The sequence below is a fragment of the Equus quagga genome, chromosome 4 (assembly GCF_021613505.1).
Source record: "Equus quagga isolate Etosha38 chromosome 4, UCLA_HA_Equagga_1.0, whole genome shotgun sequence".
Classification (NCBI taxonomy): Eukaryota; Metazoa; Chordata; class Mammalia; order Perissodactyla; family Equidae; genus Equus; species Equus quagga.
Window position 1 is genome coordinate 11579153 of NC_060270.1, and position 22134 is coordinate 11601286.

At 42.5% G+C, this 22134-nt stretch overlaps 1 protein-coding gene across 1 annotated transcript in view; it reads right to left on the bottom strand.

The window, feature by feature from the left end:
- The window catches only part of MYH15 (myosin heavy chain 15), a 130023-nt gene extending 110852 nt beyond the window's left edge, over positions 1-19171 (bottom strand). The window contains exons 1-9 of the mRNA XM_046657871.1: positions 19046-19171; positions 13331-13437; positions 9497-9640; positions 7662-7818; positions 6992-7019; positions 5359-5452; positions 3500-3592; positions 1272-1335; positions 1086-1181 (exon numbers count right to left, since the gene is read on the bottom strand). Coding sequence (XP_046513827.1) covers positions 1086-1181; positions 1272-1335; positions 3500-3592; positions 5359-5452; positions 6992-7019; positions 7662-7818; positions 9497-9640; positions 13331-13437; positions 19046-19133 — 871 coding nt within the window. The 5' untranslated portion in view covers positions 19134-19171. The remainder of the gene's footprint in view (positions 1-1085; positions 1182-1271; positions 1336-3499; positions 3593-5358; positions 5453-6991; positions 7020-7661; positions 7819-9496; positions 9641-13330; positions 13438-19045) is intronic.
- Positions 19172-22134: the final 2963 nt, after the last annotated feature.

The following is a 22134-nucleotide window of genomic DNA, read 5'->3' on the forward strand; positions in this document are numbered from 1 at the left end:
AAAAAAAAAAAAAAAAAAAAAAAAAAAAACAGTGCCTGGTGCACACATCACTGCCCCACAATAAATATGTGTTGAATGAATACATGAAATGCATTCTACTACCCAACAAGTTGCATTTCTATTTCTGTTCATGGCACTACCTTTTTCCTAGTCAAATCACAAAACTTGGGAGTATTTTTGACTCATCACCGTCCGTCATTCCTACATTCAGTCGTTGCCAAGACCTGACTGTTCTTCCGTGAATTCACCCCCTTTTTCCCCAATTCCCACGGACACTACCTTAGACTTGTCATCTCATACTGGGACTATTGCAATCACTTCCCTCTAGTATTTGTGCATCCAGTCCACCCTGCCCATCACACTAGCTTAACTGTCACTGCCCTTAACAAGTCATAACCTCCCATTACCCCACCCCACCCCACAACACACAGACACACACACACACACACACACACACATACGTGCACACACCCTCCCAACTCCCTGAGTTCAGAAACCACCAGAACAAAATCTACATTGTTCCTTTATGCCAATCCTTCCTCCAGCCAACCTGGTCTCTCTGTTCCCTGATCTTGCCTTGCCGTTCCCTGCCATTGTGTACACTGTTCCTCCTACCAGAAATACCCTCCACTCATTTCTCTGCTTAAATTCCTTTCCCATTCTTCATATCCCAACCCAAATGCTCTCTTCTTTATAAAACCCCCATTGACCACTTCACACCATGGTGATACCTCCCACCTTTGGCCTCTTGTCTATACCACCCCTGGTTCTAATCATTTAAGGCCTAAAATGATCTAATACTTTTTACACACACACACACACACACAGATTCATTTAAATCTGCTGAGTATCCTACCCACCTTCAAACACTACCAAATTGGAAAAAAGTGTTACTATTTATTCTCTATCCATATGAAATTATAGAACACTCATTCTATAATGGATTTAATTCCTGACATTTTAGGACAAATACACTGAGTTCTCTGGGGCCCAAGAGGCTGAGTAAACAGCACTCTTCCAGCCCCGATAATTGGACTCCTGTCTCTTGTTTGGAACAACCCTTAGCTGTAAAGTAATACACTTACCGTGAAGTTCTTTTTTTCCAGACAGAATTTGATAGAATATGTGGTAGTTTCTCTCTCCAGGCTGCTGAAAAATCACCCGGGATTTTTCAAGCAAATCTGCATGATGAGAAATGGATAAAGATCCATATTTAGGTGTTCTTGCAAAACTTACAAGAAAAGTAATCAGCTAGGACAATGACTACTTACAGACATCAATGTCGGCAGATGACAGCTTGCCTCTGGCACCAAAGTACATCCTGATGAATTTGCCCTAAGTGGGCACAGAACAGAGTCGGCTACTCAAACACGCTAAACAGTTGAAATGGCTTCATTTTACACATTAATCCCAAAGCGACTACTTCTCCAAGAGTTAAAAAAAATGCAACACGGGTCTAAGGTGGCACCAGTTAATGGATGTTGGGAGGCAGCCAGAATGGTCATCAGGACTGGTAGTCATCCTGGATTCCAGTCTCAGAGCTGCCAATTACTAGATGAGTACTGGTGTGTGCATTAGTGGATCTCTCTGGCTTCAGTGAAATGAGAAAAAATAGAATCTGCTTAGTGTAGTCTTTCATTCATTCAACAAACGTTTGTTGAGGATCTACCATGATCCAGGAGAGCTGCTGGGCACTGAAGATACCACATCAGAAAAATAGGTGTGGTCCCAACTCTTGTTTCTAGATGTAAGCAGCAAATGCAACAGCTCTAATGTTTTGAAATCAAAAGAAAAGCCAGTTATGCAGGATTTTGGTGAGTTAAGAGAAAGGGGGCATACAACTCAGTCTGAGAGGTAGACAGGCACCAGGTACCATATCATGTAAGCCACATGGGCCACAGGAAGGAGGAGGGTTTTAGTTCATGTGTGCTCCGGAGACCCTGGGAGGTTTCAAGGAGAGGAGCGACACGATCTAATTTATGTTTCAAAACTCCACTTTGACATAAATGATAGATGGGGCTCCCTTCCTTCCTTCTCAATGAGAACCTATAAGACAGGATCTAGTGGGGCAGAAAGGCTGCCCAGAGGTGACAGAGCCACTGGAACACCATATGCAGCCAAGGTGGCTGTCCAGGGGCAGCTAGAGCCTACGAGATGAGGATGTTGGTACAGTGGGGGAGGCAGCCCGGCGGAGGTCGGCCCATGGGCGGAAGGAGGCAGAGCAGACCAGCAGCCTGGTGCGAAATGGAGTGGCTGCATACAGGCGGATTGAGCCATTAAGTGAAAAAACGTAGGATAATGGAAGCCACACACACAAACATGCACATGTATATGTAAACATATAGACATGCACACGTGTGCACACAGATTTGTACACGTATATGTATACACATGTATACATATATGTATACATACATACATAATGTTAATTGAAAGACTTTAACCCAGATTTTTTCTGGACTCTATTTCCTCTCTTTCCCTCCTCCCACTCATCCATCTTTGTTTATTTTGCTTCTCCACTTCTTTCTTTCCCTCTATTTCAATTGCTTCCTTTCCTTATTTTTCTTTCTTTCTACTTGTTGTTCTTTTCTATCTTCCTTTCTTTTATTCTTTCATCTTTCTTGTTCTCCCTCTCTTTCTTTTTCCCTCTCTTCTTTTTTCAGCTTTTTTTCTTTCATATTTCAGCAGAAAATCCCTTCACATTCTAACAAATCCCAAATCCAGCAGTCATTTCACAAACCAGGATGAGCGCCTGCTCTGCAGGCGTACTTGCAGGCAGATGTAAGTGCCTGTGGGGCAGCTCCAACAGCCAAATCAGCATGAGACTGCTATTTAAGTATGCCCAGAGGCTCAAACAGGAAGCTTTCTGCAAATTTCCTTGCAAATTATATAGTGGCTCCCTGCCACTCACTCGGCATCAAATGGATTTGTGAAACTAACAAATCCAAATTCTTCCTCTATTAATGGGACTGCTAGTTATCAAAAGCTACTTTAAAAAATACTTTAACCCAATGAAAAAAATCCCCAGTGAAAGATATGCAAGGGTAGAGGGGCCGTAGGCAAGAGTAGGAACAATAATTATAGAAAGTGGATTAGGAAGCGCTTCCTAAATTGACTTGTTATAAGGAGTATAGGAAATTATGAAAAAGAAAGTACTTTCAAATCTGCAAAATGTAATAAAATATATAAACATTATTAAACTTTGCTGGGTGAGCTTCCCTACTGAGAGTGCAGAGAAATTTGAAACTAAGATAAATAATTTCTTCCTGAAATGGGCCAAATAAATAGAAGATTCGCAGGTACATATTTATATATAGTTTTAAATGTCTTAATGAGGAAGCTGGTAAATTTTTTGAGTAATCTAACAATATAATAAACTTGAATCAAAGCCCTTGTTTGATGTTCTAGAAAATTTTTTTGAGACCTATGTGCATAGATATGAATTTTACCATTTGTTTAAAAATTAAAGACTCACATACTGCTCAATCATATTACTTACAAAACGAGAGGAATTGTCATTTCTCAGGGTTTTGGCATTTCCAAACGCTTCCAAGATAGGATTCACTTGCATGAGTAGATCTTCTGAAGTCCCCTGAGATCCAGGTAAGAGAAGAACAGCTGATGAAGTTGTCAGAATTCTGTAATGGGGCAAACCCTCCACGCCCAGGCCAAACCTCACTCTTCCTTTGACAACCAGTAGCCAAAAGCTGCTTCGATTTTAGTTATAAAATGTTATTTTGGAATGGGAACTCAGAAAAATACATGGATGAGAGACTGACATAATCTCCAACACCCATATGAATATATGTGGGAACTCAGTTATTTGCAATACTCTCTTTGGGGTGGCATTGGCCTGCGTAGGAAAAGAAAATGAATATTTCCCAAAATAAACAGCAACAACAAAAGTCTACTTCCAAACTTCACTCCATATATTCTCCCTCAATGTTCATCTCCTCTTCCCATCTAATCCTTGCATCTGGAAATTTATCCTAAGACAATACAGCAGAGTTTTGGCATTATGAAATTGTATTCCTGCATAATCTAGAGGTCCATACCAAGCAGCGACTTGTAGTGGTATTGGTCTTGAACTTGAATCATGTGTGCTCAGACTGATGGGGCAAAGCAAGTCATCTGCACAGAACAGGTCTGAAAAACCACTCGGCACCCACATTGCAACATGGCTTTGTCGTTTTTCCACTCAGCCTTAAAGCCCCATGCTATTGGGGGAATTATATAGTATATGTTATTCAAGAATTTATTATTTACAAATTATCTCCCTTCTAAGTTTTATGGGTCTACTGTCCTTTAAATAGGTAAAAGGGTTATAGGAGTAAAGATTTTCATAGAAGTGTTACATATTATGCATTGTGTTATATATTATCATAAAGCTTAATGGCTAAACCAAACAAACACACACCAAACAACTGAAAATGAACACAAGAATGAAGTAGCATCTAGTGTATAATAGAGTTCAATGAGACCTAAAGAAATCAACCAAATTCAGGAATGTGGTGGTTGGAAAAGAAAGTTTCCATGGTTTGAAAACTGGACCAGATTGCCATTTTGATATACTTCTCACTTTGCAAAAATGGCAGGAAACATCCAGGCTCAAATTGAAAAAGGAAAATAAGAACGTCAGACATAGAAGGATGAGAGGCTCTAACAGCTCGAAAACTCGTTGGTTTTGAGTTCCACTCAGCATTATCCAATTTTATTTTGCATGTCAACTCTCACGGTCTAGTTATTCTCAATTATTATGAAATCCATCGACCTGTTAATGGAGCTAAACAAAGTAAGCTAAATTAAAAATAGCCAAGGCTAAAAATAATTAAATAGAGAGAGACAGTAAAGTTTTTCAGAACCTGGAATGTAATTAAACACTCCGTCGAGTGTTTGTGATTTGATCCAGGAGTTAGTGGTGAAGGAGGCAGGCTTCTCCTGGTGCACATTTCTGGGAGTCTGGCATCTCACAGCAGCTAAAGTGATTCAGGAATATGAAAAGTGGCCATTCAAGGCCCTGATAACCTCAGGGAAGGTCATCCCTAGTCTTTCGGAAAGATGCTTTAGATCTCAAGTGCCTAATTCTTAGAGGGTCCAGCCAACAAAAATCAGGCCAGTAAATACCCCTGAAGCAGATTTGAAACAATTATGTAATTTCCCATTTCGGGGTTACTGGTTTGGAGTATTTGATGATCCTCTCAAGAGGCAAAGAAAAGATAGGAAAAAAGACTTTTCTAAAATTTTCTAATCGTTTTATGCCCCTTGTCCCCTTCATGCTCCCCTTAAGTGGTCAAGGCAGTCTCCACGATCATTGGATGGAAGCACCTTACTCTCCAGCTGAGACAGACGAACACTCACCAGCTTTTCCCTGGATTCCCCCATCGTTGCCATGGTGGCAAAATACTGGATAATATGCTTCGTGTTCACAGTCTTTCCAGCACCAGATTCTCCTCTGTGATTAGAAATTCAGTGACACGGTTAGCTGGTTTGAACTATAAAAGCAAAGAAAATTAAATAATTTTAATTATATAGGCTAAGGCAAGAAGAGAAAGTTTTATGGAAAAGTGGAACTTAAGATGGAACTTGAAAGAGATGTAGACATTTAATTGGGAGAAGGGGAGGGGCATCTCAAGCTCGAAAAACAGAACGAGCAAAAGTCTGGAGTGGAGAAAGATCAAAGATTTTTATAAAAACAAGAAGCCTACTCCTCACGGTCCTGTTACAAAAAGCTTAAGAACACCTCCACTAAATAGAGATAGGTCTCCTCATTACCAACTGTCGAAGAGATTTTCGCATATTAAGGCCACCACACGTCCAGCTCCAGCCCTCTCCCTCAAGAGGGCCGACCAATCATTTCTCCGGGCAGCTGGGCTTTACGCTTCTCTTTTACCTTTGATAACCAGCTAACTTTGTAATGTGGGGAGAACACAGTGGTGAATTTATAGCCTCATCACTCGAAGTATCATAGGATCAAGATCTGCCTTTATCTGTCTGAAACTCCAGAAAATAGTCTATCCTCTCTGCAAAGGACTGAACTCTAACCGCCCTTCCAGATCTGTGATTCTGAGACTTTATTCTTCTTCTTTGGGTGGCGGAAGCCAGCGGAGAGCCCAACACACGAGGTGGCATCATCATTGCATAGGAAGATTAGGGACTTGAGCATTTCACTGCCTCTTGAGTCTCAGCCTATCCCCTCAGCCACCATGCTGACAGTTCACCTGGACAGCCAATGCTCTTCTCATCAAAATTAGCATACAATATGGTATCATTGAAGTCTTCCCCCCTTCCTCCCTCTCACCCCCTTTTCTTGTTCCTCCAAGTCTCACCATCTTTTAGTTCCCACTACATAATGTACCTTGACCTGCCCCAATCTGGCTGCCCACAACAACAAGTGATCTGTTTCATGGTCATATCCATTGGGCTTTCAGTCTCTCTACCTAACTAGCCAGTCCAGACCCCTTTTAATATGGTCATTTGAGGGACCAGCCTAGTGGCTCGTCGGTTAAGTTCACACATTCCACTTTGGCAGCCCGGGGTTCACTGGTTCATGTCCTGGGTGCGGACATGGCACTGCTTGTCAAGCCATGCTGTGGCAGGCGTCCCACATATAAAGCAGAGGAAGATGGGCACAGATGTTAGCTCAGGGCCAATCTTCCTCAGCAAAAAAAGTGAAAGAAAGAAAATGGTCATTTGATACAGGGAGCTCTCTCCACCAAGAAGATGACTAAGACTAGCTTGTGCACTGTGGGTTCTAAAGATCTTCTAAAATGGTGGAGGCAGCCTAGCTGGCACCATATTTGGAGTAATCACTGACTAAAGTGTTATGACAATTTGCTGAATATCTTATTCTTGCCTAGAATGTATCCTGTGTCTAAAGAGCAAACAATTCAAAGATGGCCAATTTGTGTTTCATTCCCAGGGAAATGTGGGTGTCTGTTTCCATTGAAACTCTCACTGCTGCCCAAAACGAAAAAGCAAGGCAAACACTCACGTGAAGAGTATAGACTGATTCTCTCGAGCTGCAAAAGAAAGGAAAACGTCAGAACGTTCTTCTGCCAGAGCTTTTACATATTGGCGGGAACTTATTCAAAATTTCCTTGGTTGCAGTTTGAAGTCAGACACAAGTGAAAGGATTCACTCTGTATACAGTTAGAAAAAATACCATTTAAATGGTACAGAGTAAAACAGATTTTCTCTTGCTCAATGTATGTCAGTCACAAGAACATACAAATTTTAGGCCTATTTCCTTGCTCCAGATACAAACGATAACTGACTAATGATGACATTTTTGCCATTTTAAACCTTTTAAGAAGCATGGGGTAATAATAGCTGCAGAAAAACTTCTTTGTGCCAGAAACTCTAGCAGGCGCTTTATGTAATAAAAGCTACCATCTACAGGGGGCTTACTCCGGGCCAGCCACATGGCTGATCACTTTCAATGTGTCATCTCACTTAATTTGACATGTGAGCTAATTGTTCCTCTAACCCTAGGAGGTAGGCTCTATTTTGCCAACGTTTTATCCAGAAGGAAACAGAGGCTTCAAGTGGTCAGGTAACTGTAAAGGTCATGCTCCTTTCACAATGCCTACGTGCCTCTTAGTGACACAGAGAAAAAGTAGATCAGATATTTTTACCTTTCATTTTGTAGGGCAGCCACTTACTGTGAAGCATATCCTGAAAGGCATTATCAGCCACAGCGAAGATGTGAGGGGGCACCTGTGATCGCCTCTTCCCTTTGTAGGCAGCCGCGACTTCTTTCTGATACACTGGAAGCCACTTGTAAGGGTTTATGCTCACACAGAAGAGACCCGAATATGTCTGAGGGAAGATAAGAAAAGATTTCAGAAAACAGGTTAGAAATACTTCCAGGTTTGTCAGCTCTTTCGCTGTCGGGTAACATTTGCTCAAATATTTACTTAAAGGAATTCAAAGGAGGGGAGCTTTTGGATTCTTGCAGAGAAGGGACTTCTAACAGGAAGAGACAGAACTAGGTTAGAGTAACAATGGGACCTAGGATCACCTCCCCCTTGGGAGATCTGTTAACTACTAACACGTCTGACACACACACACGTTTTGAGGACCGCGAGGACGCTAACAGCAGGCCTGTGGGTTTCAGAAACAGCTATCAGGCATTCGAGGCAGAAGAGAGTCTGTGCTTCAGCAACATTAGGAACCTGACATGTAAAGCACTGAAGGGGAAGAGCTCATGTGGGCCACTCAGTCACTGTAGTGGAGGAATTGTGGCCCCCAAAAGATATGCCCATGTCCTGATTCCCTGAACCTGTGAATGTCGTCTTATTTGGAAAAAGTCTTTGCAGTTGTAATGAAGTTAAGGGTCTCAAGCTGATATTCGGGTGGGCCTTAAATCCAATGGCTCATTTCCCCACAAGAGCCACAAAGGAGAGGACATGGACACACAGAGGAGAAGGCAATGTGAAGACGGAGGTGGAGATCGGAGTGACATAGCGACAAGGAATGCCAATAGCCACCAGAAACTGGAAGAGGCAAGGAACGATTGTCCCCCAGAGGCTCCAGAGGGAGTGCAGCTCTGCTGAATGGATTTGATCTGGGACTCTGACCTCTAGAACTGTGACAGAATACATTTCTGTTCTTTTAAGCCACTCAGTTTGTGGTAATTTTGTTACAGTTCCCCAGGGGAACCAATACAGTCATCTGGCGAATCAGGGAGCCAAGGAGCACGTGGGCTGCATGTCAAGGCTTTACAGCAATAGGTCCCAAACGCCTTCATCCTAGCCTAATCTACTCAGTGCTGCTTCTGCTAAACAGGTTCCAAGTAAATCAAAGAATCTGAGCAACCAACCATCACCAAGTTAGTGATTATAAGAAAAAAATCTTTCCATTTATAGAACTAGGTAATAGGCACTATATTACATGCTTTACCTACTTTTTTTTTTGCTGAGGAAGATTTTCCCTGAGCTAACAACCACTGCCAATCTTCCTCTTTTTGGATGTGAGCTGCCGCCACAGTATGGCCACTGACAGACAAGGGGTGTAGGTCTGCGCCTGGGAACTGAGCCTGGGCTGCTGAAGCAGAGCATGCCAAACTTAACTACTGGGCCACTGGGGCTGGCCCCCTGCGTTCTTTTATTTAATCCTCCAAGCTACCGTGGAGAGACAGGCATTCTTATCCCACTGTACAGATAACATGACTTCAAGAAGATAAGAAACTTAACAACTAGTAAGTGACAGAGCTGGCATTTGGACACTGCTCTATCAGGCTCTAAGCCTCATGCCTTTGTTTTAGCACAAAAACCTATGGGAAAGTTCATACCTCGGCATACCTCGACCTATGAATACGGACAAAATAAAATTGGGGAACAGCTAAGATAAGGTCCCTTCCCAGTGGGCGTTCTTCAAGGACTATCCCCCATGAGTGTGCTTAAATTCAATGTGTCTTTTTCACCCAATAGAGGGCTGGGACATCGCCGGTATGAGTGCCAACATGATATTTCAGCAGCAAAGCATGTCTACATACATAGATCATCCAATGGGCATAGCGCCTCTTCAGGGTATGCAGCACAGAGGCTTCGTTGAGGTGAGTCAGCATGGCCAGGTCTTCAATCATTTCAAACTCTGGAGGATTCATCTGCTGGACTTCGTCTTCCTTGACGCTCAGACTCTGCAGAGAGGAGAAAAATAGAAGATATTTTCCCCTATTTCTTCTCTGCTCATTCATTTTGCCATATATTGGAAAGAATTCTCAGAGTCAAGAAAAATATGCCTCAGTGGAGGATGGGGCCAGAAGTTAAACCAACCTCAATGGGAGAAATAGGTGTTCCTCCTCCCCAGGCTCTCTCCTTGCCTGAAGTTTTAAAAAAAAAAAAGTGTTCCATTGAATCAAACTTTTCTAAATTGCAGTGCTCTAATCCTGCGGCTCCCGCCGACTCTGATTGCCTCTGAGAGAACACACATCACATTACACGTGCTCTGGCCCCTCTCTAGACGTCTCAATATATCCTGGAGGGTAGAAGAAGGAATCTGGAGTGAAGAATCAAGGAAGCAGACTCATCCTTTTAGACTTACTTCAAGCCCTATCCTCTTCCCTCCAACCCTCCCCTCTTCCCCCAGCTCATTTTTTTAAAGTCTTTTACCATGTATACAACCCATACTAACTTGACATCATTAACTCTTGTGTATGTTTTAATAATTGACTGTGTTAGACGATTTCCCTGCTAGATTATAAGCACCTTAAGTTAAGGAGTGTTGATGTTTTCTCCTTCTATAGTTATTAAAGCACCTATCATAAGGCTAGGGACAGGATAGGTACTCAATATTAATCTCTTAATATAGATGCCTTGCTATTACCAAATAGTGGCTTAGAGTTGCTCTCAAAAGTTTCCTAACACAATTCCCTATAGCCCTTCTCCTTGATTCACAAATATTGGTATCAACTGATTGCTCCATTTAATCCTAGTTGCTGACGGCTTCTTCTTCTAAGGTTCTCACTCTCTCTGTATTTTTGATCCAATTCCTACCCACAGACTTCTTTGACATTGTTCCAACAGTAACCCCTTTTTTTTTTCTTCCCTTCATTTTTTGTGTTTCAAGGACTCCTTCTCTTCTGTAGAACATAATCGGGTCTCTTACATCTTCAAATACCTCCCCTTAGCTCTCATTCTATTATTCTCTCTTCTTTCATTACCAACTTTCTCCCGTAAGTATTACTCTACACCCACTGGCTTGATTGCCTCAGCTAATGTTACCAAGACCAACAGTGATTGGAAATGTAGTCACTTCTAACATCAGAAGGAGGACGGCTGGAGCCAGGGAGATGCAGAGTGAGGCTGGAGGAATGGGCTCTCATTATATGGTGGAAGGACAAACAGGACAAAACAAACCACTTTAGTCTCCTCTTTCTACATCATTAATTTATTGCTTTCCTGCTCTTCTTATGATGATTTCTTTTGAAAATCATAGTTGTAACCATATTATGTTTACACGTCACCATAAATACTGTTAAGTATTTAACGCAGTGAAAACACAGCAGTCTTGGAGAATGTGCTCAGAAGAGTAAGCTTCTCATCTGAAGGCCTAATAAAACTGAGTTGGACACCATCCAGAAAGTGAAAAGACAATACACAGACTGGGAGACAATATTTGCAAATCATATATCTGATAAGAGACTTGTATCCAGAATGTATAAAGAACTCTTACAACTCAATAATAGAAAAGCAATAAACTAATTAAAAAATGGGCAAAGGGTTCGAGTAGACATTTCTCCAAAGAAGGTACACAAATAGCTAATAAGCATGTGAAAAGATGCTCAACATCATTAGTCATAGGGGAATACAAATAAAAATCACATTGAAATACCACTTCATACCCGCTAGAATGGCTATAATCAAAAAGACAGATAACATGTGTTAGTGAGGATGTAGAGAAATTACAACCCTTATCCACTGCTAGTGGGAACATAAAACGATGCAGCCACTTTGGAAAACAGTTTGGGAGTTCCTCAAAGCACTAAATATATCAGTTACCATATGACTCAGGAATTTCACCCCTAGGTATATACCTAAGAGAAACTAAAACATATGTCCACACATAAGCATGCATATGCATGTTCATGGCAAATAGCCAAACATGAAATACCCAAACATGTGAACATAACAGTCAAAATATGTAAACAACCCAAATGTCTATCAACTGATGAATGAACAAACAAAATGTGGTATATCCATACTATGGAATATTATTCAGCTATAAAGAGGAATGAAGTACTGATACATGCTACAACATGAATAAACCTTGAATCCATTAGACTGAGAGAAAGAAGCCAGACACAAAAGATCATATGCTGTATGATCCCATTTATCCCAAATGCCAAAATAGGCAAATCTATAGAGAAAGAAAGATCATTGGTTTCCTGGGGCTGGTAGGGGAGGGAGAAAGGGGAGTGACTGTGAAGGGGGTACAAGCTTTCTTTGGGGGTTGATAATCATCTAAAATTAGATTACAGTGATAGTTGCACAGTTCTTTAATCTACTAAAAACCATTGAATTGTATACTTTAAAGAGGTGAACTATATGACATGTAAATTATATCTCAATAAAATTGTTAAAAAAAGGTGGCATGAAAAATGATGGAAACTAGATGTTCAAATTTGCTTTCTCTCTTTTAATAAGAGACTGTCCCATGGCTAAATGGCCCTAATTGAATCCCTCTGTTTCCTTATTTAGGACATTCTGAATTTTCCCTTGCCTACCTATTTATGTTCCTGTTGAGAAGGCTCAAGTTCCTCCCTGAATTCCATTAGTTACTCATATAAAATCTACCTAGTGTGGGACTTTTAGTGTCCAGATACTGTCAGGAAGGCATATTAAGACACCATGAGAGATAGTTTATGAGTGGCCTCCAGAATTTTGTAACTCAAATGGCAATACTTTAGATCATACAGATACAAAGATTATCCCAATACAAAGGCAAAGCTGTGAAAAAACTTTCTTGATAATCATTATACCTGTTTGTTATAGGATACTATTCCTGTTTTTTATGGAGTTGGGGTAGAATTGGGAGATCGGAAAAGTGAATGTGACCAGGGAATCATCTGTAAAATCTATGAGAATGCGTCATCCGAGTCAGGCCAGACACAGCGCCCAGCGCACGGCCATGAGGCTGGCAGCCACCTGAGGGCAGTGATGTAGGCAAAGGGTCTGAGAGTGGCTGTCTGCTCAGGGGTACCCTGTTGCCCTGGTGCCTTGGTGACAGGGAGGAGGAGTGGGATCTGTTATAGCCTCACTACACATGCCCTCTATGAGCCCTTATAGTCTAGCTTATGTGCCAACACTGGCCCTGGCTTGCTCTTCCAGAGGTCATAAATAACCTCCTATTTCTGAAATCAAGGCTTTCTCCGAGTCCTTAATCTCTTTCTCTAACATTTGACATTACTGACCATTCCCTCATGTCTTGGCTTCTCTGATGCAATCTACTCTTCTTCAAATTATCCCTCTCTTTCTTCACCTTACAAAACAAACACAGCTTGCTTCATAGTACCTTAGATCACTATGCACTCCAAGGGGCACTTTAAAAAAAAACACTTGAAACTGATAAAAGAAGTGGGAAAGGTTGTGAGTTCTAGGTTCAACGATCTTGACCACTGGCAATCATTTTACTCTGATTTACTCAGTGCTGGTCATTAAATCTTTGATGTAAGTGGAGGAGCTTCTTAGAGATGAATGAGGTTTCCAAAGTGTATCAGTGGCATCTCCTACTCCAGATTTTTAATTAAACTATCAGAGAAAGGACACATTTAATTATTTTATAACATAGAGAATTTAGTCATCCCTAAGATGAAATAAAATCCCTTTACCTTTCCATCTGTTGTCTCAACAATGATTTCGCCATCATCTCCACTCCCTTTAACCTCAGCCTCAACATAAGCATTCTTGCCATCACGAATCCAGCATTTCTTCTTCCCTATAGAGAAAAAAAAGGTTTATAATACAGTACTTGTACAAAATACACATTGGACACTTTCATACGAATAGGTATGATCCCGTTTCTGCTAATCCTGCTTGTTGACTTGGAGTCACCAATATAGGAAATTGCAAAGTTAGATAAAACCATGAGCGGTCATCGTGAAGATACTCCCACACAGTGATTCTGTAGGAACAAGAAACATTTGAGCAAGCAGAGGCTGGGAACCTCATAGACCATGTTGCTACACCTCACCCACCCCCCCAACCTAACACTTACCTCCCACTCACAATCCTAGGTCCCCGGTGGTTACCTGATGCTCTTACTCCTCCCAGCTCTCCTCCAAAACCCTTCACTCAGAAAGTTACAACTAAGTGAAAATATAGGTTAGTGGTCACGTCTGTCCTTCAGGGTTTCTTTAGACCTTATTTTTAATTTTCGTTTTGGAATGAAAGCCTGCTAAGAGAATTACATGGTAGAATTGGAGGGGGGAGGATTGAGGAGAGAGAATATGGGCTATTTTTGTCATACGGCACAACTGATTCCTATTATTTTCTCCCATATGTTATTTTTCCCTCCTCATCCTCCTCACCCCCATGTCCCATCCCTAACAAAGCAGCCCTCCACAAAGGGATTAACCACTAAGAGTTTTCAGGTGCAATGAGCCAGAACTCACGTATACCTGAGATATCTTCTCAAGTACTCCCCGACCTGAGGCAGGTAGCCAGGGAAGATAAATAAGAAACAGACCTTTAAAAGAAAATGAGTCTTACCAGAAGCTCACGGAAGTTCCCAGTCACAGGTCCTCAGGAAGATAAGGGGAGGGGGCAGAGGAGAGCGTATGGCTGGAAGAGGGAAAATCTGAACGCATGGCTGAGGGACGCAAAGATGAAAGCCCTGGCAGATCATGCCAACTCTGTCACCACCACCACCCTGACCACATGAATCACAAAAACCAGGGAGGCCTCATTGCTGCAGGACAGGCGGCCCTCACCAGATGCTCTTTCCAGAGAGGGCAGTAGAACTCGGGGCAGAGTGCAGGAAGGAGGTGAAGTCGGGCAGCACTCTCCCCTTCCTCCGCCATGCTTGTCTCTGAAAAGAATTTGGCTGCTCACTACTTTCTTGACACCACAGTCTACACTGTGCTCCTTTCCTCATTTCCCTGATTACAACCAATCCACCACTGAAACTGCTGGCAAGAGGATTTTTGCATTCCTATCTGACTGATTTTGCATTTGCTTCTCCTTGTCATTTGCATTTTAAAGACTGGTTTTGCATTGTACTTATTATTTTGGCCTCTTTTTGCAAAAATGGATTTTGCTTTGTGTTATGTCTGTGAAAACAGGCTTGTTTTTGAAAAGCACCCATTTCACACACGTTTTGTGGGATAAGGTAAATGCACTGCATTTTAAACCAAATGTAATCACTTGAAAGAAACATAGATATCACCTGACACAGATTTCCTTTTTTCTTTTTTTTTTAGAAAAAGAACCTGAGAAAAGAGATTAAGAGTTGTCCATAAGTCACATAGCTAATTAGTGGCAGTCAATAGAATAATGACTCCAGAAATTAGATCACCTATCTTTTAAATCAAGGCTCTCCCTCTACAGCATGCTTCCTCTATCTTATACGCTTAGCTTTTTTTCTCCAGTTTTCCTCTCAAGGATTAGGGTCATCACCTGCTGATGATTAGCTTTTTCTTTTATCGCCCCTGGAAACAGTGGGAGAGGAGAATTTTCCAAAACCCTCACCTGAGGCCCAGTGCCTGACAGGGATGTTGTTGAAGACAATGTAAAGGGAACTCAGTCAACTCTTAATTCTTTGCATTCGTGAAAAATTGCAGAGATGGCAATGCAGATGGCGTTGGATTTGAGTCCAGCCAGATCTTAGTCCTGGCTTTGCTAGTGTGGGGACCTGAAATTGGCCACCCCAAGATATGTCTCTTTGGCATCAGGATTATTTGAGGCTGATTGCTTTTGATAAACTGGGACAGGGAAGGAGGCTCTGAGGAATGGAACTTGCCCTTCCTTAGGACACGTTTACATTTGTAAGGTAAATCTCTATCTGTAAAAGGTGCCTCCCTCTCTGTACCAGGAAGAAGAAAGGAGATGACCTTCTCTCTAAAAACTCTTAATGAATACCAAAGGCAAGGACATAAAATCTGCATTTTATTGTGCTAGTCTGGTAACCTCCTGTAACTGACTTCCCTCCCCCTCCCAACGTTGGCATTTCTTAAAGATTAAGCAGCTTTCCTTAGGCTGGGAACCGATTGCTGCTGCGCTCACCTGTGACCGCCCAGCTCCAGACATAGACTTGCCTCCTGCTACGCCCACCGAGATAGCAGACCACTACCTGCTGTGTCCATCAAGCGCTGTGCTGACAGGGCAATCTTGTGACTATTGTGGGAGGGACATTTCAATCACATGTGAAACACCCCGTTTGGGGGTATATAACCACTATGTGCACCCCACTTCTTCGGTGCCCTTTCTTCCTTTGGGAAGAAAGGCCCCGGGCCATGGTTCCTCATAAAGCTTTGTTTAATTTTCTCTTGCTATTCTGTCTCATGTGAATTTAATAGGTTCTCCGGCCAGACGAACCCCCATTTGGGGAGAGGAAATGTCCTCCTCCCCTACACTAGTAACAAGGCTTAAAGCAAGGGCCTCATCTCTTTTCTCATCTGTAAACTCAGGAGGTTTGCCTATATGATTTCATATTTTTAGATGATTAAATATATTTCCAATATAAAGGTAACATGTGCTTATTGCAGAAAACTTAAAAAGTAGAAAAATATATACAGAAATTTTTTTTAAATCACCCATAATAGAACAACTCAGAGATAAGCACTGTTATCTGAGCATTTCTTTCATCTTTTTTTCTACGATATTGATAAAAATTGGAGTAATACTATATTAGGTTTTGTAATTATTCTAAATAGATTGTTTACCTGTTCTAATATAAATATCACTTACATTTGGGTTTGGAATGGTGTTTCGTCTTTATCTCTACACTCCCACTTCCTCCCTGATACCCAGCAAGTCTAGCTTTCTTTCCCAGGTATCATAACGACACATGGTGCTTCTTTTTCACCTTTGTTTCTCATTTGGTGCTCACGGAGGAAGGTAGTCAGAGCAGGTATTATTATCCCATTCAACAAATGAGGAAACTGAGGCTCAATGAAGTGAAGTGATTTGCTCTAATCACTCAGCTAAAGAGGATCAAGGACAAGGAATTTGAACCCAAGACTACTTGCCAAATACTCTCATCACACTGCTTCCACTTGGCCAGGTTCAAAAAGGCAAACTCCATTGTCTACCAGCCCAGGGAGATGAAAAACTTTTGCTGACTCTCATCTTTTTGCTGCCAGTGCATTTCTGTGAGAAAGGATTGTTTGGCCAAAAAAAAATCAATTAAAAATTATGTGCATTGTTATATTTTAAGTAATTATTTACAGTGCTGATTCCACTAACTGTGTCATCCAATTATCTCTAATGCTTTGGCCTGGTTTTGATTTTCTCCTCGGCACCGCTGGGATCTCACCCTTCCTTATCTAACTGCCTCCAATAAGCTCCTGCATGACCAGTTCTGACCTCAGGGATAGTTCTGTTATTGTATTTGATTTGATGGATTATAATTAGCTACTCTAAAATCCAATCATAGTCATGAAATCCAATGACTGGAAACTGGGAACTGACCCAGGACTGGTCTATGATGGAAATAAATGACCTACATAACTGGCTTGAATTATAATTGGCCATATTGAAGTCTAATACTGACTAACTCTGAGTACTAGCACAACACTCAGTCAGTATTTATGTTGCACTGTTGAATAATTGTGGAATTAAGATATGTAGGTGGCCTGATGCCAGAGTACACTGTGACTCTGACTCTAAATCTCCAATTAGCTGAAATTCAGAAGATGACCATGCAGCCCAGATACATAAAGGGAGGGGGAAAAATGTAACATTTATTTCGAGATTTAATGTAGAACTCAGCCTTTATCTTGAGGGTAAATTCCCATTAACCTTTGTCCTTGCCTGTAATGACCAAGAAATTATTAATGAGGGTAGCAAGTCTCCCAATTATCTTTTGTTTAGTGTTGGCTGAGTGACTCCAAGGACCTAGAAGACAGCCAGAGGGCAAAGTTCCAAGGTTAGGAGAGCTGGGGACAACTTCCATTGCTCCTGCCTTCCTAGGTGATGCGGGGTCGGTGAGCCGAGGAGTCGAAAGAAAGATTTCTTAGACTCTCAAGATCTGGCAATAGTGCTCTTTTATTTAGAGAATAGTGTGGAATAGCATGGGGACAGGACCCATGGGCAGTCAGAGCTTCTGCTGCCGCCGCTTCTGCTGCCCCCGCTGGCATGGGGACAGGACCCATGGGCAGGCAGAGCTGGTGCGTGGGGACAGGACCCACGGGCAGTCAGAGCTCCTGCTGCTGCCCTGAGTTGAGGGTTAGGGCTAAATTTAAGGCATAGGTATATGATTCATCTCTTTACAAGACAAAGGAAAGAACATGAAAAAAAGTTAAAATGGTATCAGTGCAGGTGGGGTCTGGTCATTGGGCGATCCCATGACTTTTAGACAAGAATCAAATCGGATTAAGTAAAGGTTAGAAAGGTTAGATGCCACCACCCTAAACCAGTTACATGAGATTGCCAGACAGCAACCAACTTAAGTTCTTGCCTCTGGCATTGATTAAGAGCTTCTAGAGATTAAGACCATCCCCCCTTCTTCCTGGCACAGAGAGGGAGGCATCTTCACAGATAGAGGTTTCCCTTAGAAATGTAAATGTTTCCCAACAAAGGGGCAAACAAATTCCATGCCTTGGAGCCTGAATCTCATCTGTAGTTTTAAAACTAACCAGCCTAAAAATCCTCATCATAAGCCATTTTAAAATTAAGCAGCCTAAAAATCCTCATCACTAGGGTTTTTCCTTTTTCTTCCCTACAGTGAACCAAGCCCACCTACATCTGAGTCTGAGTGCTCTCTCCTCTGTGGGACTCACTGCTACGAAGAGCTTTCTGAGAAAGGCTCTATCTGGGACCACTCCTGGGTGTCTGTGTTAGTGCTTCCTTGAAAGAAAACCTGTCTGAGGGCCAAGGAAGCAGGGCCTGGGCCTGAACAGCCTTCCAGCCCTCCTGCTCTTCCTTACGAATTTCCATTCCTACCCTGGACATACCAAGCTCCTCAACTGCTTGGTCAGAGGTTCATAGAGGCAATTGCATCCCAAGCAAATAAGTTAGGCTCCAGAATCAATGGCTTCTCTCATCCAACCCAACATCTCAGTTCCTACCTAGAAGCAGTAAAATAAAGTGAAGCCAGCAGCCCTGAGGAGTCTTTGTTCTTTTTTTTTTTTTTTTGGTGAGGAAGATTCACCCTGAACTAACATCTGTTGCCAATCCTCCTCTTTTTTTCTCTTGAGGAAGATTAGCCCTGAGCTAACATCTGTGCCAATCATTCTCTACTTTGTATGTGAGATGCCTCCACAGCGTGGCTGATGAGTGGAATATACCCGCACTCAAGATCTGAACCTGCAAACCCAGGCTGCCGGAGTGGAGCAGGCAGAAATTTAACCACTCTGCCGTGGGGCCGGCCCCCACACAAATCTTACCTTCAAAGGCCTTGGCCTGTAGCAGAAGCAGCTCAGCCTTGCTTCTTCTGAGGAAGGTTGCAGCCTCTCCAAGCTCTGATAGGTCCATCCTCTAAAGTGATCCACCCAAACAGGCTTAGGCCTAAAAGTTGAAAGGATTCACCCTGCAGAAGATAGGCGTAGGAAAAAACAAGTGGCAATGAAGCAGCAGGCATTAAAATGAGAAGCCATTCACTATAGCTAGACCAGGAAGGGTTAAGTCTTCTTTTCCACCCCTCCTCTCTTTTTGCCATGTCTCAAGTTTATGACAACATTGAACTTGACAAATAAAAATGGCAAGCAATAGGATATATTGGAGTATATGAGGAAGCCATTTGGTATAAACCTAATTCGGCCTGACTTTTTTTTTTTTTTCAAAAGGGCCTGACTGTGGCTATTGAGCACGCATTGCATATCTACTTAGACATTTCCTATGGCCAGAACAAAGGCCCTTGAGATAAAGGTGCAACTTTCCCCCACATTAGCATTTCCTTAGGGATAAGCATTTTTCCTTAGGCTAGGAACTGATTGCTGCACTCACCTGCCAGCTCACCTGTGACCACCCAGCTGGAGACAACAGACTGCCACCCTGCTGTGTTCACAGAGACAGAAGACCTACCTGCTATTTCCATCAATCGCTGTGCAGACAGAGCAGTCTCACGACTATTGTGGGAGGGACATTTCAATCCTATGTGAAACATCCTCTTTGAGGGTATATAACCACCCTTATACCCCCACTTCTTTGGAGTGCTCTGTTCCTTTGTGGAAAGACTCTCCCGGGTTATAATCCTCAGATTTAAGCTCAGAATAAACTCACCCAAATTTTCATTTATAGATTGGATATGGATTATTTTCGTCGACAAACTCAAGACCATCTGACTCTGGCAGGGCCAATTTGTCCACCAGGCACAGAAGGTACAGTGTTTATGGTCCGTGATGCTTTTTGGGTCCCACAAAAATATTTTCTTTTAAATTCAAAAGAAAAATATGAATATAATATTAATGATATATAATAATGAATCCAGTCTGGGTTATAGTAATTAGTCTTTATCCCAACACAGTTGTCAAATCCAATTTTTAATATTTTTTGTGAAGAAAGGGCCCCGAAAGACAAAAGTGCCTAGGACCCGTGAAAGTCATAACGCAGCTCTGAACGACCAAGTTCCGACCTTGGCAAGTGGTAGAATGGGCCAGTCTGAGAAACGCCAAGTGTGGACATTGGTCCCTTGACGGGAGTGGAGGAGGGCCTTGAAGGTATTGAGGTGCATCCAGGTACATGGAGCATCATAGCCAGAATATGGCGACAAAGGGCAGAAGTTATTCAGACAAATGTGCAGCATTAGGGAGTAAAGGAATAAGGTGAGTGTCCTGGCAGAGATGAGTGTCTCGGGGCAGACGGTATACAAAGCTGCGGGCTGATAGACTTTAGGAAGCTGGCCTAGGGCAGCAGTGGAGAAGCCCACGCTGAAGCGGGAAGCAGGTCATGTGGGGAAAGGAGTGAGCGGGTGTGAGTGAAGGAGTTTACCAGTTCAAGCAGGGCAAGTTCCAGTCTGGGGGGACTGAGTTGCTGGGCGAATGATCAGGACTAAATTCGTTGATCATCACCCTGGTTTACTCCCTCCAGAATGAAATGTCATCCTTTTCTAGCTCACATTTGGGTGACTGTTAACAGACCTAATAATGTAATGTATTTTACTGCACTTAATCTAGTCTCTTCTTTATGGTGACTTGGGTAGGTCCAGTGGTACAACCTCCAGGATCTAAGGAGCGTGGTTTAAAGTAAAGACCAGTGGTCCAGGCTAAGAGTTAGTTTTATCTCTGCCAGAAAATAGGCATGTGACTTATAGGAAATTACTTCCTCTCTCCAGGTTGTTTCCTCCCCTACCCGATGCAAGGACTAGTCATAACCTTGGATATTTCCTGAGGGCGAGAAGAGAAGAAAAGATACTCAAGAGCAGCACATGAGCAGGGACCCAAAGATGGGACTGAGGGTGGCATTTCCCAGGAGAAAAAGATAAAACTGACCTTTTCTGCAGGTGAGCATTCAGATTTAGGATTTATAATAACATTATTAAATATATGGATAGAATGGAGCAAGGTAAAGGAAAGTTCTGAAAGTTAGGCAGAAAAATTTAGAAATAGACTATAGGAAACATCCTAGACGCTGGGAAGGGACATGAGGAAAGCAGTATTTTAGGAAAATGGCTCTGGCAGCATCTTCAGGGGGGATTGGAACCGGGAGAAGCTGTCGTCAGGGAGACAAGCTGCGAGCCTGTGTTTGGGAGAGAACTGAACTGCGTCCTCCTCCTCTCGCTCCGTGTGACTTCCTGGTGGCTTACACTCCGTAGGCAGAAGAGCTCAGGAAGAATATTTTGGATGTAGAAGATATCCATAAATGTGTGTATGTGTGTGTGAGCATGTGCACAAATTTCCTGGAAAGATACCTAAGAAACGGGTATGTGTCTGGGGAGTGGGAACAGGCTGTGGGTGGGAGAAGCAGACAGTTCCCTTTCACTTCATACCATTCTGATCGGTTTCGATTTGTGGCACGTGCACCCACTTTCATAATTAACAGATTTTTTAAAGCACTTCTTATTATAACATCCCGGGATAAAAAGATTACATGAAGACATAGCACACAGCTGTGTAAATCTCTTTCCTAGTCTGGACCACTTAGCATATTTCAAGGTATATGAGGAACAGTGTGTGCAGAAAGCAGCACTGGAAGGGAGGAATCAGCGTGTGCCTGTGATGTGGGGTGGGTGAGCGGAAGAGTCAAAAGAAAGATTTCTTGGACTCTCAAGGTCTGGCAGTAGTGCTCTTTTATTTAGAGAATAGTGTGGAATAGCATGGGGACAGGACCCATGGGCAGTCAGAGGTGCTGCATGGGGACAGGACCCACGGGCAGGAGGAGCTGCTGCTGCTGCACGGGGACAGGACCCATGGGCAGTCAGAGCTGCTGCTGCTGCTGCTGCAAACATGGGTGGAGAGTAGGGCTAAATTTAAGGCATAGGTATGTGAGTTATCTCTTTAGAAGACAAAGGAAAGAATATGTAAAAAAGTTGTTAAAA